The sequence below is a fragment of the Apostichopus japonicus genome, chromosome 11, assembly GCF_037975245.1.
Source record: "Apostichopus japonicus isolate 1M-3 chromosome 11, ASM3797524v1, whole genome shotgun sequence".
NCBI lineage: Eukaryota > Metazoa > Echinodermata > Holothuroidea > Aspidochirotida > Stichopodidae > Apostichopus > Apostichopus japonicus.
Window position 1 is genome coordinate 14,098,686 of NC_092571.1, and position 13,814 is coordinate 14,112,499.

Genomic DNA, 13,814 nt, shown 5'->3' on the forward strand with positions numbered 1-13,814 from the left:
CATCAATTGACGGCTAAAATAAAATCTCCCATATCTGGTATTAACAAAAAATCCGGATTTACTATTCTGGTGTTTTTTGTTTTTTTGCTTTATATTTCACAACCAGGTGAATTAATATATTCATGGTTCTCGATCATCCGCATCGAATTACTTTTAACGTTACTTTATCACAGCTTAATTGCAACAGGCTCGTGAACTCATATGGTAGGAAGATTAGTAAAACGCACTTACAAATGGTGAGACATTTATTTACCTTACATTGCTTTTTTGGTAGAATCCTTCACCCTTACATATTGAATAATTTCTGTAATATAATTAATCGCATTGTTCATTGTGCCGTTATCAGGTAATTTATATTAACTATGCACACCTCGATAACGAGAGTCCAAGCCGGCTTAGAACTCAATTCGTTTTCAAAGAATATGCCAAAATTTTAACAAAGAACTGAACACCAGTCTCCATTTCGCTGGTCCTCTAACCCACCTTACCTAATAACCATCCGTATATAATGGTAGTTCTATAATGTGGAAATATATTCAAATTCACTTCAGAAAACGAAAAGACACCTGATGTCATCCTTGTTAACGAATATTTAAAGTGATTTCTTTATTGTGGTTTATTACCCTGTCTTATATCATGTTTTACTTTTACTGCTGTTGTTATTACTTTTAGGTTTTCTTAAGTTTGGTATTTTTATATTCCAGGTTTTGGTTCTTTTGTACAGTGCTCTTGAGCATGTTCTACTTTTACTGCTGTTGTTATTACTTTAGGTTTTCTTATGTTTGGTAATTTTATATTCCAGGTTTTGGTTCTTTTGTACAGTGCTCTTAAGCATGCATGTTTTATTTCATGATAACAGCACTTTAATATATATGGTATTTATTATATTATTATTATATTTCTTATTAAACTCTTTGTTTTTTCGCCAACAGCTAAATCACATGAATATTTCTGTCAGTTTTTTCAATCAAAGTAACTTCGTACATCTATGCATGTAAAGAATTTTAAAATTTACAGTCGCGTTTTGCCAGATGTTTCAATGATTTTGGTTACTCTGAACATGCGTCTCTAACACTCGACGGCTTTTAGTCATACATAAAATAGGTATGAGTACATAAATGTTAGGTAGAGCTTACCAAATAGACGGTATGTGTGTTGCAATACTGTCGGGCTGACAGCCCAGTCGCTGGTTGTACACTTCATGTCAATTTGATAAGTTCCAGCATCGTCTAGTTGGATATTTCGGATTGAGAAATTAAAGTTATAAAAGCAATCCCCATGGTCACAATAAAGGTATTCAACTTGGAATAGATAACGCTCATAAGTATGATATGAAGTTCAAATCTAATCTAAGTAAATATATATATATATATATATATATATATATATATATATATATATATATATATATATATATATATATATATATATATATATGAAAAGGAAATATTTCGAAACGATAAGTCACAGCCTGTTGAATTTACTGTAGGTCCATCTTGACAGTGATAATCACAATCAATATCTTCGGAAAATGAAAAAGTGATAAGAAAAATTAAAAAACAATGTAAAACAGGTTCAAATCCCATATCGATAGATCGCGGTATTGTGACAATGATACACAGTAAATATGTTGAATTTATTGCAACACTTCGCACATCTGTCTGTAAAGCGAGGAGCGCTGTTGATGAATCAAAACAAGGAGTTGTTCCTAAGTAAAACCCGTGCATGCGCACTTGTTTGTTTTTCATTTGAATAATATATGTGCTGATTCAAAATGAAAATGACCAGGCTGACAATGATTTTTTCCTTTATGGCTGCGTGACAATAAAAATTAATTTAAACTTGTTGTTTCGAGAGATGGAAGTCTGCTGATGTCTGTAGTGTTTTCATAACCTTTCAACTTGTAATCGTAATGGATGCAAAGCAGTTGAAAACGCTCAGATGATTTTATTTTTACATGCAAGTCAAACATGTATTGGATTCCCTGCACTCTTAGAACTACCGGTTCATTTAAATGATCCGATTTCCGTGTCACTTTAATTTGAACCGTTTCTGATCACTCTGAACCGTTTACGCAATCACTTCGAACCTATTTTGCATGCATGGTGGGAAAGTCTTCAAACGCTTTTGAACCAGTTCCCTGATCAACAGCAATGCAGAATTCCCATTGGTCGAAAGCAACCTATTGGTCACGTGCCTTCTGACGCTGAACCTATGACTCGAGTGAACGATGGAATTTGTTGAAGAAAAGCTTGTAGAATGGGGTCTTGGAACGTTTGTCGCATTCTTCAAAGGTAAAATGTTATGAAAAGTTACCAGAGCAGCATTTTTCTGACTCCAGTTGCTCTATTAATTTAAACTTTCTTTCCAAAAATGCAATTTTCTGTACGTAATACTGTAGATTGTCGAATGGAGCCGTTGTGATGTAGGCTCGCCTTTTCTACGGTTACGTATATCGTGACCCATTAGGTATACGTACAGTATTCTAGGCCTTACTTAGGCAATCACGTTACTTACACCCACAGGCACTCGTAACGTTAAATATGTGTGAAGGCCGAGTATTATAAATGTTACGTATATAAGCGCTGGTAGACTTAGCACTATTTTTCATTCACATGGAACAACTGTGAAAATACCATACATAGCTCTCGCTAAGCCCAATGGACAGTCAGCAACCCAGCTAAACAAAACTAATAGTGATAATTATAGATTCAGTGTCACCTCTATTATTTGTCACTTAATTTAAAATTCAATATATCAGCAAAACCGCATTGTCACAAAACAAAATTAGCAACAACATCCTTAGCCCATGCATTTTGGGTGTACTGCTCACTTGTATGAACATTCAGGTAGGGCTTGGGTGTCATATTGTCACCGTACATACTCTGAGCAGAAGTAGGCAGCATGCAATATTTCAATGTGAATCTGTCGGTAGATTTTTAGTTAACTTCAACTTGGCCGTAGGTGTCCTGCCTCTGGTATACATACAAGCTCATTGTCATGCCCATGCATCATTGCGTTTTATGAGATAGTGTTTCGCGAATCTATATATCTACCAAACACATCCATAGTGCATGAATTCGTGTTGTGCTCCTACCACTTCGTTGATTCGGGTTGACTTTGCAGTTTTAAGCACTAGCAGTACTGTACCCAGCATACTAACGTTTAAGCACTACTGCAATGTTAGCGAGTAGTTTGCTGTGTCGGTGAGTTAATTGTGCTCTTGGGTATTACTTTGCTTCGCAGAAGCACTGTTAAGGTCATTGATGTGATTCTGTGAACGCACAGTATAGCCTACACTCTGAGTCTGTGACCTACTGTATGTAGTATTTTGCTTTTTATTTTCCTTTGTACCAGTATCCTTTTTCCTTTGATTTATCTTTGTCAGTATCAGGCATTCATCAATGGTCCAGATAAAAAAATGAAGAGCAAATGTGGGCTTCCTTATCCTGGGTCCCCCTTTGGCTAGGGTTCTGGATATGGTGAACCTACATTTCCACGTGGCCTGACGCAACCAGCCAAAATACAACAGACCATTATTCTTTGGTATGAAATATGTTAAGTTAGCTGTAGTATATGTTGAACAGAAAGTTATATATCCAAGTTGCCCCCTTAGGTTTACTGTATTTATACTTCTTTTTACAGGATATTCGAGGAATACTTCAAAAGCTTCAAAAAAGAACAATAATTGAGGAAATGGAAGCAGGATTACTAGGCTACCACTCCAGGAAAAAGGTGGTGAATGCCCTAGTGTCTCACCTTATCACAACGTATGGAAAATAGTAAGTGTAGTATTGCCTTCTCATTACAATAAGGGTAAGCCCAGATGCTTCTCGGTGCATTCAGTGAATGTCGCAGTGGCATGGTCCCATTACAAACCATTTTGGACACCACTTTGTCGATGTTATGAATATGTTATGTTCATGATTTTGAACTCCTTGATGTTAAGAGCCTGTTTGGAAAAGTACCAAGGAAAGCGCTTACTTTCTTGCAGACTAATGCACTAAACAAGAGGACACTATTAATGAAACAGTAGGGAGACTCATTGATTGCTTCAATTGTCTGGTTTATCTTTTTACATTTACAGTCCGAAGTCTGACGTAAAATTGGCCATGGCCAAAGCCATAGTAAGAGATTTCAAGCAACTAGATAATGAAGATCGTGACGGCTACGTAAGTTTAACTTTATATTGAATGTAAGTCCTGCTGCAATTTAAATATTATACAACTGCCTCATATTCTTTGAACACTTCTTAACTTCCTATGAAGAAATGATGGCACAGCATCAGGGTCCTAGATAAGAGCTCTGTAATTGCTTTACTTCTTGGCAGTGTAGAATTTTATGAACCAATGAAAGTTTTATCATGATATGATGTATTTTATCCTTGTGTGTACTATTTACTTCTACAGATGATTTTAGTGAAGACCTTTCATCCATGGTGACATGGTTAAAGTGCCATATTGCCCCTGCAGACCAGGTTCTAGAGTTCATGGCAAAGACTGCAAAGGCCAGAGCTGCTGACATCAGGGACAATAAACAGAAGAAATTCTCAGATATCTTAAAAGAATATCCAAGACTTATAGATACTGATGGAATGGTACGTAAATGGTATGTAATCTACAAACAGCACAGAGATGCACTTTAAGTACATGTGGTGACGACAAAAACAAATATGCTTTTTACGTGACCCGCCATGCGGGATACAAAACGTCACGGCCAAACGGCACTACCGAACCATCCCATTCTGACAAACGAAACTAAGGTCTAGCGAGCCAAAAAAACATACGCCCGCCGACCTGCAGAGACAAAACGCCCAACCCCCCCCCCCCCACTCAAACATTCAAAAACGTACAGAAGGACGACCCGCACGCAGCGAAACGAAAAACCCCTCCCCAGCACACCAGCATAGATTGTGATCTCCACCTGGAATACAGGGCCTTACTGTTAGTGTACTTCTATTGACATTCTGACATTTGTTATCGTAGGTAGAACAAGACTTCAAGATTTTGTTTCCTGAGGCATGTGATGCCCTATTCATGAAGTGGCCGAGCCTGGAAGAGAAGGTATTGGCCTATGCAAACAAGCAGGTTGATTGGAAAGATATATTACATTTTCATGGAAACCTTTCAACTAGTAAGTGATTTTCTATTTTTTGTTAATCAATTGTTTTCATTTTGCATTTCTGGCGAAGAAGGGCTTGGGTTTCTGCTAAAAAGGTAGTCCATTTCTAATACTTTTTTAACAAAAAAATACTTAATGTGACACTTCCTATTTCTTTTTAGTAACAATATTGAACTGTCTTGAAACAGGAATAAGAGCATTCCTTATTCCATTTACAGTTTGCTTAGGTGGTGCCATTTCTCATAGTGGAATGTCTCAGTCAGAAAAAAAATGCATATACAGTTACTGCATATTGTAAATCCTTACCTAATTTATTTAAATGGTGAACATGCTGTATGTCTGTTTTTCATTTAATTGGACAATACATTGCGTCCATTCTAATACCAAAAAATATGCTGATGTATGCATAGCATAAACAATTGATAGGCCTTCCCAATCAATGTTGGAGAAGACATGCTTCATTTCACTAGATCAAGCATATCAATAATCAAACGTGGTGTGCCACAATGTTCTTTCCTGAACCTAGAAATAGGTAGATAGTGAAACAGAACGAGGTTAATATTGAAGTGATACGAATTTATTACTTTGAGAGGCATTATTTTTAAAAATCACATATCAACATGGCCTCACTTGTAAGATAACGACACCCCCTCCCCCCCCCCCAAAAAAAACGGGATAATCAAATTCATGATGGGCGATGCTACACACTGTGGGTAACACCATCAGTCTACTCAACTCAATGTCTACTCAAAGGAAAACGCTTTAAAAATCTGAGACCAATGTTTTTCACTCTGAACTTTATTACTTTTTTTCAGATGAGAAAAGGAGTAATATTGCCATCCAGGTGCTTCCTTTGCTCTTTCCTCCTGGTATGTCAAGGACAGTTGGTAAGAAAGGCCCAAACAAGCATGCCACCATTCCTGAAGCTTTGTGCCGTTTCATTCAGTTTGAGGAGGTAAGAGTAACACAGTGAAAGAGAACAAGAACACACAAACAAATATATATATGTATATATATATATATATATCTATCAAACAAGGCCCTGTTTCCACTTAAGAATGATACCCTGAGTTTGGAATCAAACTTCCTACCTTGCTGAATCTGTGATCATTTATATTGATACACATAAGTTTACATGACAGCAGATGCAAAACAGCTACTTCTATTGGCCCGCAAAATAAATGTTTATGTATTACATAATACTTGTTAATACAAAATATATTTGATATGAATATATATTTAATATATTTATATATATATATATATATATATATATATTTATATTTATATATATATACATACAAATATATAAATACATGTTCTGTTCAAGGGTACCAAAATGGGGTAAAATACCCATTCCAAGTGCAATTGATTTAACCAAAATGCTGTCTTTAAAACTTTGTTGTTTACCAAACATTAGATTAGAAAAAAAGGTAGTCATAAGATACTTTTTAAACCTGGTCATACAAAAGGGTTAAAACTAGCGAAGCTAGCTTAAACTCTTTTTAGGGTATAGTGCAATTTTCATAATTCCAGTTAAAAGATATGCAAGTTTGAGTCGCTCTCAAAGGCCCGCCAAAGTCTGATCTCGTTGGTGGTATTGGGGTGGGGCATATAATTGTCAAGCTCTTAATTTTAATGGAAAGTTTAATCTGAATACTGTTTCCCCTTATTCTCTTCTTTAGATTGGCACAAACATACCAGACTTTCTGGAAAACATGCAGCAGTTGCAGCCGTTTATGTTGGCCTTAGGGGAAAGGGAATGCGCAGAACAAGTCTTTGTTGTCGTGGCAGGGAAGAACATTTCATGTGGCAACAGCCTTCTGAAGGCCTTAGATATATGTCTTAAAGTTATATACGTTTGGACATGGACTACCCATGGGAGTGTCAAAACACCTGGGATTTTATTCAAAAATGTATTTATGGTCTGGGTGGGGGAAAGGGTAAGAGCACCTCTGCCCCAAGTGTTACCCTGCTGAAGAACTTTTTGGCCAAGGTGTAATATTCTTTATGGTAGATATTCATTCATTTACTTCAGTTGTTTTCTATCGATGTCGATGAGTCATTAAGGTTAAATGGTCATACTGAAAACCTTGTAATAAGGCTAACACAACTGCAGCAACTTACGTTTTCTCGTTTCTTGTGCAAGGTTGTCTAAAGTATTTATAGTAAATGTCAACATTTGTGGCTTACCAACTTAAGCCTAACCTTCAAAAACTTTAACCAATCTAATAGGACTATCAGTTCCTTTGTGGCAAGAAATCACAAATCATTTTAGGCTATCTGGTCTACCTTTGCTTGTTAAATGAGACACTTATTCTTTTAATTTGTTTATTTTGTCCACTGAGCATTACACTTCCTTGCAACGATTATAAAGTTTCAAGAGTTTTTAGAAAGGAGTCATATCATCCTCTGTGGTGAGCCTGTAACATTTGCAATGTCTTATCAGTTATGGTATTTACCTTTTGTTATGCATTTCATAATTGTCATAGCTTCTTGCTGGAAACACACCTTGGTTTACTTTGGCTGCTGAATAGCATCTTGCAGTTTAGAAGTCCTCTTACTGAAAAAATCCTTTTAACTAGTTCTTGGAAATTTGTTTTCTCTTTTTCTTCTCTATTTTTGTTATCTGAAGTAACTGTTTAACTATTTATTCGTATGGTTTCGTATTATAAAATTTTAATCTCATCTTTAGAAGTGTTTAAATCCTTGCAATAGGCTGAAGTAATATATACAAAGATCTCTGTACATGAAACCTGTGTGTTTACAGCATAATTAAAAAAAAGTAAATATCACTTCAACTTCAATCATCTCCTTCTGTTGAGGAGATTATTGTTTTTGCTTAACATGGAAGTCAAAGGTCAGCAAAGGTCAAGGCATAATAACACACATAATGACACCATGTTAACACTATCTCTAGAAGTCAAAGGAAAATTGAAGTTAAATAGCAGTTTAGTCAGACATTTCAGTACCTAGCAATTTCTTTTAAATAGCATAACACTTCAAACTTCCATATAATGCTTGATATCCTAACATACACTTCATCGAATTTAAGGCTATGCCTACAGTTTGGAACTCCAAAATTGTATTTTCCAAGAAACATCAGTTCTTGAGGTATAATTTGTGGCCAAAACTGAACTAGTTGGAGAGTTGGTATATTTTTTGTGAAAGTATGTATGTTCAGGAAACGATATTTGGGGATCCCTTTGTGTGTAGATGATTTGTTGTTGTTACTATAATTATTAATTGGTTTTATATCCTGTAGTTATGTACTTTGCGTAATAAGTTATATATTGTAAAAATAAATATATGAAGACTTTATCCTGACCCTCATTTGAATCATTGTGTTATCTTTGGATTATCAATTTGAACCAATATAGAATCAGTGTGAACCAGAATTACACCAATGTGAACCGGAATGTAGTCATCTTATCAACCAACAGTTTGAACCGGAATCGGATCATTTTATTTGAACCAAGTTTTCGGATCATTTTGAACCGGATTGGATGGGTGCCCGATTAATCCAGTGTCTGGTTCATATTTGATCCGTTTCTGATCATATCTGAACCGGGAATTTTAAGAGTGTGTGTCTGCATTTTCTGTAAGAAATTATGATGCGTTAAGCGTTTAAAGTATGCAATTGATTGTCGAGTTTCGTGAATTTTACATAGTTACTATCTAACTTAACCAGATTTACCACTTAATGAGTTGTCTTCGCGGCTAAAATGAGGAATCCTTTGACACAAGTTTTTATATTTCATTGTAAGTAATCAAGGTGAGACAACGCTCTTTAGCAATAATTGTACCTTTTTTTTTTTACAGTCGTACATAGTAGGCAACGCAGGTAATTGTAGCCATCCATTGTAATATTTTAGAGAGAATGTTTCAAATGTTGTTTCTTCCTTTCCATAGTTTCCAAGATGGTTTAACAATATTATCATGTATATGAGACATAAAACAGACCATTAGGTTGCCTAGCTTTTCTTCTAAAATTCAATGCTCCGTCGGAATGATCCAACAACAATGTGGAGTGAAGTGAAGTGCGGGAAGCTACTCGTCCAGGGGGGTGGGTTGTATCTTTCATTCAGCCCCTGCCTCCCGTCCCGCCAACCAAGAACACTTTTCAATGAATTTGATGACTATTAAAGATAATAGCCGAAAGAACCCTATGAATATCACGTGGTTTAAAGTAGAGAATTCGTTCATGACAATAGTCCATCATTAATCAATCGCAACTTTGTTACGTCATTTCAGATGTTACAATTTAAAACAGAAAAGATTCTAAATTATTTCTTGATTTGTGTTAAATGCGTTTCATTTTGAAATCATATAAAACGATTAATCCACAGTGTAATTATCAATTGGTTAATAACCTATAAGGATTACATGTTCAGATCCTTTGACTTATTCAATTACCTTTCTACATTCAGGTGTGTAACAGGGGACCTGTGCATGACTCATTTTATACAATGTCCCTGTCGATTCTCATGGCTTTATCATGTAAAACTGGTAAAGGTGGTTACCAAATTATCAATAATAATTTATGACCAGGTTTCGCCAATTATATCGTACATATTTCAACTTGTGTTTCGGTGTTATAACACACTTCAGTTTATACTGATGGCTGTATCTTATTCAAAGTACAAACTGATATTTCGGGGGGGGGGGGCGGAATAACCACTGTTAAGCTTTGCAAGTCCCCGGGTTCGGACGGGCTTCCGAGGGAGTTCTAAAGAACATTTTCAGCTATAATTGGACCTGATATCAGAGCTGTCTTCGAAGACGCCTTCCAAAACGCACTGTTAAACCAAAGTCAACGTCTGGGAATGATCACTTTGCTGTCCAAATCTGGGAACCCCTTGGGTCCTCGTAACAAGCGCCCGATAACCTTGTTAAATGTGGATTACAAGTTGTGGATGAATGTGGATCAGAATATCAAAATTATTATATATGGTTCGGCTACGATGCATCTTGTGATGTCACCTAGAACGAGAAAGCTGAGATATTTGAGAGCAGTCTCAACCTTTAGCATCCGCTGGCTTTCGATCTTGGGGAAAATCACCGTCATTAGTCGTTTGTTTCGCCCATCTTGTGGTACCCGGACGTGGTGTACCCAATTCCGCGTTGCGTCCTGGTGCGGTTGGGGGGAGCGATATTTTCATTCATTTGGTCGGGTGGTACCAAAAACTTGAGAAGGTGGGGGGGGGGGGGGTGAGGAGTGATTTATCTGGGAAGTAAATTGACCTTTTATTTTTGGAGGAATAGATGCAATACAGTTTTAATTTGCCAGTAGGCAGGCAGTCCTGGAGGCGGTTAAGTGTAGCATTCGCCTTCAGATTGAAGGTAATTTTCGCCTTTTTTGGACGCTGGTGTGCTGGGGAGGTGTGTTTTGTTTCGCTGCTTGCTGGTCATCCTATTGTTTTGTTTTTTAAATGTCAGAGTGGTGGTTGGGGGTTTGTCTCTGCTGGTCGGTGGGCGTGTTTGCTTTTTGGGCCCGCTTGACTTATTTTATTTTTCAGAGAGGGCTGGTTGGACAGTGCCGTTTGGCCGTGACGTTTTGGTTCCCGCAGAGCGGGTCACGAGAAAAGCATGGAACAAGCTGGAAAAAAATGAACAATTCTAACAAAAACATGAGCATTACTCTCTAAGTTGTCACAGCCTCCAGGTTACGTGCAGCACAACAACTGATCACGTTGGTATTCTTCGCCAAAACGACAATGCATAGAATAACTTTTCATCTAGGCAAACACATACTATTTTTTCGAGGTGTGTACAATTCGCCTGTCCCTTCAGTAACAACATATCTTCATTACTGAATATCTATTATTGTATCGTTATTACATTGTATTGAGAAGAATATGGTTCGGTATCGATGAACGATCAATTTAACAACTACTTTTTATGAAAAAGTCGCCCAGGAAAGAACCTGGGCGCAATAACCAAAGTACGGAACAACTGACCCGCTCTCAACCCCAGTCCCCTTGAAACGGGACTGTGACTGTGTAATCATCGTCGGTTGTGCATCACCATTCCTCACAAAAGCGAGAAGATACTACACATGATCTGAGCCAAAAGGCCAACTCATTGCAAGATGGCTTGGTGGTGAATGGGATGGCGTAGCCTACAGTAAAATGAAAATCGGTTTGTCGGCTTGTCGATACCTGTTTCCTCGGGCCGACCGTTTTTACTTTAGTAGATGTTTAGTGTGCAGTTCGATGTGTGTGTTGGAGGGGTGGTTCAGGTGGGTGGTGTGAGTAATTGTTTATTGCTGATAGTTTAGTTCAAATACGGGTAGGGTTTGGTGTTTAATGCGTTTTAGGTCGTGACGTTCGCGGATCACGTTAACAGCACAGTAAAGTTACCAAACACTATCGGTTACAAACCACTGGGTGAACCATATTACGCAAATACCCCACTAAATGAGACTATCAGCATATAGGCCGGGGGCTTGGCCTCGAAGGCGTTATAATAATTCTGCCCAAAGTTGTTCATGAGGAATAAATTTCGGATATTGGTGATTGAGCATTGTTCCTAAGTTACTTAGATCTTAAAAGTATTAGAGTAATCCCCTTAATCACGTATATGATATAGTTTTCTATTATTTTCTAAATCTTCGTAATCTTTTCTTGTTCTGTTCCTCTTGTACTTTTTATGGCTCTCTGTAGCCTGGTTTGCATGGCTGTAGGTGATAGGTAGGGTGGACGGGCCAGGTCATATTTGCATTCAAAGAATTTTTGTTTCTTCTTTCTCTTTTTTTTTCAGTTATCTTCTGTGATTCTCCTCTCTTATATGCTCTCTCTGGACTTGTACTCAACATGTTTCCTTTAACTTTCTCAGCAGCCCTAGTCACCTCAATCAATTAGCAAATTGTTTGATCTACCTTGCATAATTGTATTAATTCTATTTATTTAATCACCTTCGTCGTACTATTTTTACCACCTATACTTTTCTATTCATTTTACGCAACTAAGAACCTTGGCGGTTGAGGGACTAGTGTATTCAGCCACCGTCCCAGACGGTTATGTCTGAGACGCGAAAAACACATTCCATACTTGTCTTACGTTTTCGGGAGATTATCCCAGCACCAGAGAACGTCATAAAAAGATTTTACCAGGCGGTGGAAGCATTGCCAAAGACCTTTATATTCGGTTCTTATAGATAAAAAGTATCGCAAGTGCCCTCGATTTTTAAATTGTAAACTTTTTAAAAGCAGGTCTATGAAACTGAAATGTCGCCCTCACATTCAAGAGAAAGTTAGCTCTTGTTTCTGAATGCCAAGTTGTAGTCTTTGAGCCCCTGGATGTGAAATGCTGCTTGTATTTTGTCATTAACATCACGTCCTTTCGGCTATTCTTTCAAAGTTAATTAAAGAAAGTCTTCACGTACCCAAACAAGTACCTAATATTTGTGAACAATAAGTAACACGCTCTCCTACCATTGGCTAATCTTATTATAATATATGTATTTAAAGACATTGATTATACAAGTTGTTATTTTCTATAACTTTTAAACAATATTGTTATTTTACAACTGTCACGTCTTCCAAAATTCCTGCTCATTTACAACGTTCTTATTTTCAAAGTTGGTCAGCCAGTTGAATTGGCCTCTCATTTATTATTATATCACTTTCTACCCCAACATCATCTCTCAAGAATAGCTTCTGCCTCACAAAGATGGTTTCATTTCATATGTTCCTGTGTGCCTCGTAAGCGATATCAAACGGTCGATGAAGCTGCCTCCCGTGTAGGAGGAAGATTTGTTGGGAGCATTCTGTATGTAAAATGGTGCAATCTGATGCATTGTAAACTATAAATTAGGTTTATTATTAAGCGCAACAGTACTAATAACTACTTTTAAATTATAATGTTAGGTTGAAATGAGGGAAGTAATGTACACCTCCACTCATAAAATCAGCTGCTGTGATAACAATATTCATATACGATCGATATGGAAGTTAATATAGAGCAGTCTTCTACAGTTCTTGACTCGTAAGTAAGCTCACCGATGTCATATCGCCGATCCCGAAGAAAGATGATGAATGCTTCAACGAGGAAATAGTAAGAAAGACATATCATTACTAGTTCGATAAGCAGTAACATGATTAAAGTTCTTCGAGATGAAACACAATTAGGTCGCTTATCTATCAGTACAAAGTACTTATTCATCTCACCCGTTACATTTCTTTGAATACAAAATATGTGTTGCTGTAACGCCAACATGAATACATTAAAAGCCTGTTCATTACGCATTTATTGAACATGCTTTGATCATGTTCATGAGGTGTTTGCGTGTGAGTTGCCCTCGCTCTCTACTTTGAATAAAATGTTATTTATTTAAATGACTAGATTATTACGTATATTGTTTTAATATGGTGTAAATGTGTGAGACAAAATACAGTTAGTAGAACCTAAGCCAGCATTGCCAAGTGAATTATTTGTATTCATTTCCAATGAATGTAAGAGTCATTAGGCTTGGGAAAGAAGCGCGCTATTAATTTGACTTCTGTGTAATTTTAATAGAGACATAGAAAATAGATAAAGATGAGTAGGACGTAACGGAGACTCACGTTTAAAAATATAATATCAGCGTAACTAGGGGATGGCCGTTTGGCCGGATGGGTTGGTGAGCCTGTTTGCGGACCGGCCTTTGTTTTAGAAAATTAGTTGATTGGAAAGTGTGTGTTAACGTGGGAA

The 13,814-nt window shown here is 37.0% G+C and overlaps 1 protein-coding gene and 1 long non-coding RNA gene across 8 annotated transcripts in view; one reads left to right on the forward strand and one right to left on the reverse strand.

Moving 5' to 3' along the window:
* LOC139975694 (uncharacterized) overlaps positions 1-13,814 on the reverse strand; it is a 139,977-nt gene that overhangs the window by 24,490 nt on the left and 101,673 nt on the right. The gene's annotated exons all lie outside the window — the stretch shown is intronic.
* On the forward strand, positions 1,990-8,448 carry LOC139976242 (uncharacterized). 7 transcript variants are annotated; one of them, XM_071984829.1, is made up of 6 exons: positions 1,990-2,301; positions 3,646-3,782; positions 4,410-4,597; positions 4,986-5,133; positions 5,937-6,076; positions 6,807-8,448. In XM_071984829.1, exons 2-6 carry the CDS (start codon positions 3,773-3,775, stop codon positions 7,098-7,100), a joined length of 780 nt encoding a protein of 259 aa, XP_071840930.1. In that variant the 5' UTR covers positions 1,990-2,301; positions 3,646-3,772; the 3' UTR covers positions 7,101-8,448. The 7 variants fall into 7 exon arrangements, with proteins under 7 accessions (XP_071840930.1, XP_071840928.1, XP_071840927.1 ...); XM_071984827.1 differs by having other exon boundaries at positions 1,990-2,294; positions 3,389-3,782; XM_071984826.1 differs by having other exon boundaries at positions 1,990-2,294.